The 1,882-nt window shown below is 47.0% G+C and overlaps 2 protein-coding genes across 2 annotated transcripts; one reads left to right on the top strand and one right to left on the bottom strand.

The window, feature by feature from the left end:
- Positions 1-390: 390 nt before the first annotated feature.
- Positions 391-690, top strand: PPTG_22223 (hypothetical protein; the record flags this gene model as incomplete). Its single annotated transcript, XM_008902394.1, has 2 exons — positions 391-397; positions 584-690. 2 exons carry the CDS (start codon positions 391-393, stop codon positions 688-690), a joined length of 114 nt encoding a protein of 37 aa, XP_008900642.1.
- Positions 691-1,074: 384 nt separating this feature from the next.
- PPTG_07937 (hypothetical protein) lies at positions 1,075-1,596 on the bottom strand (the record flags this gene model as incomplete). The annotated part of the gene is made up of 1 exon (XM_008902312.1): positions 1,075-1,596. One exon carries the CDS (start codon positions 1,594-1,596, stop codon positions 1,075-1,077), a length of 522 nt encoding a protein of 173 aa, XP_008900560.1.
- Positions 1,597-1,882: the final 286 nt, after the last annotated feature.

The following is a 1,882-nucleotide window of genomic DNA, read 5'->3' as shown; positions in this document are numbered from 1 at the left end:
GTCCCCATACGCTTGTTGGTTCATCCAACGGCACGAGTGGTCGGGTTTGATCTGCAGTAGTTCCTCTATTGTGAATACGCGGTCGCAGCTGTACTCGACACCGTCCTTGAAGGACATGATCCTGACTAGTTATGTATCGACTTGTCTTGGCGCTGGTTCTTGTGGTAATGACCGGAGCGGGAGATTCGGTTAATACAGTAACGATTTAAACCCAATTGGCTCTTTGTATAGTTATTGGGTTGCAAAACAGGGTGACAACGGACATTCAGTGTGCAACACTTATACAAATCTCACGCCACTTTTCAGATGCTGTGCATGCACAACTGAGGCCAGTACTGTGAATCCAGCGTCTGAGATGGTAAAAAAAAAAAAATACAACCTCGGTTGCAAATGGCCGGTAATAGAGATCTTGTGCAGCTGTCTCAAAACAGTGAAAATGTACACTGAAGGCGAATGAGGTTAGGGCAGGCTAGTCATTGTCTTTTTTATTAGGAGAAAAGTACGTTAGCTTTCTGCTCACGGTGACCACAATTACAAAGAAACGAGTGGCCGAGGCTACTTAGCGCTGACATGGCTAATTTAGACTGCAACACTGAAGAGCCCCCAAACCCAGCCAGAAACCTCAGCATTAGTAAGCGCAAGAAGGCCTTCCGTTTCGTACCGTCGAGTGACATTATGCTGCTCAAATAAGCCCTCAAGCACAGTCCCTGGGCGGCTAGCCATGGTGAGACGCTAGCTGTGTGGACAAGCGTCGCCACAGGACTCAAGGCAGCGCTCACATCGTGTACCGCCGACGGCAAGGCTTGCCGTAGCCGCTTCAATACGTTCTTGGAGGTATTTCGCCGCGACGAGCTCGACTCGTTGAGAGCGTCGGGTTCTGCCGAAGACTACGAGGAGCGTGAGCAACTACTGACAGGCTGCATGACTCTGGTGAGTTTTAATTGATACTAGTGACATAAGTTTTGCGTATGCTTTTTATCTACACTATAATGAGCACGCACAAGCCAAGGCTGACAAGACAGAAAAGGAGAAAAGAGAGGCTAAACGCCGTGAGTCGGGTTCGGCAGAAGTAGTTCAGAGCGCAATGGAGAGCTTACGACGGTTCGGTTCAGGAAGCTCTATTAATCCGACACACGTCCGTAATGGTGCGCCCTTTAGATGGATAGCTCTTGCGTGCGTGTCGAGTGTGTCACTGCAAAGCCGGACTTGGTCAAAGTTTAGAAACTTGTGATACGTGTCGTAGCGATACTCTAGAACCGCATTAGAAATCGAAGAAATTGCTGCCTCGTCCCGCCCGAACAGGTCCTTTAGATCATCTAAACGTGCCGGATATGCCATACGCCGGAGAAATATGCATACTGCCTCGAGTGCTAACACGAGATAGCGTTGGCGAGTCGGGAATGGATCTGGAAGCTTGAAATGGTCTACAAGGTGCAAAATGTCATCTTTTTCGAAACGGAATTTTCTTTTCCAAGTGCCGTCAAGTGCTGGTACGTTAAAGTTGAAGCGAAAAGATGCTCGAGCGCTACTTTTGCGCGCCAATAGCACAGCAATTACCACTTTGTCCTCGTCAGAGCTGGAGCTGTCACTGTCCATTGCTTTACTCCTTTCAAAATGTTACTGCTGCACAAGGCTTTAGTCATATATGTTCCCTGTCTAATCGGATATCATCTCCACTGTTTTGAGACAGCTGCACAAGGTCTCTAATGTACCAAGATTATTTTTAACGAAATCGGTTAGGTTCGTATAACGAACTTGACATTTCTATCGAGCTAGCAGTAAATAGTATTTGTGATTGCTAACTGTAAATTGATTACTAAAGACACTGTTGCCCCATAATCAATACTGATTATGGGGCACATCATGCATGTATAATGCATGC

Source organism: Phytophthora parasitica (assembly GCF_000247585.1).
Source record: "Phytophthora parasitica INRA-310 unplaced genomic scaffold supercont2.13, whole genome shotgun sequence".
NCBI classification, from domain to species: domain Eukaryota; phylum Oomycota; class Peronosporomycetes; order Peronosporales; family Peronosporaceae; genus Phytophthora; species Phytophthora nicotianae.
This window is presented reverse-complemented; position numbering and strand designations above follow the sequence as displayed.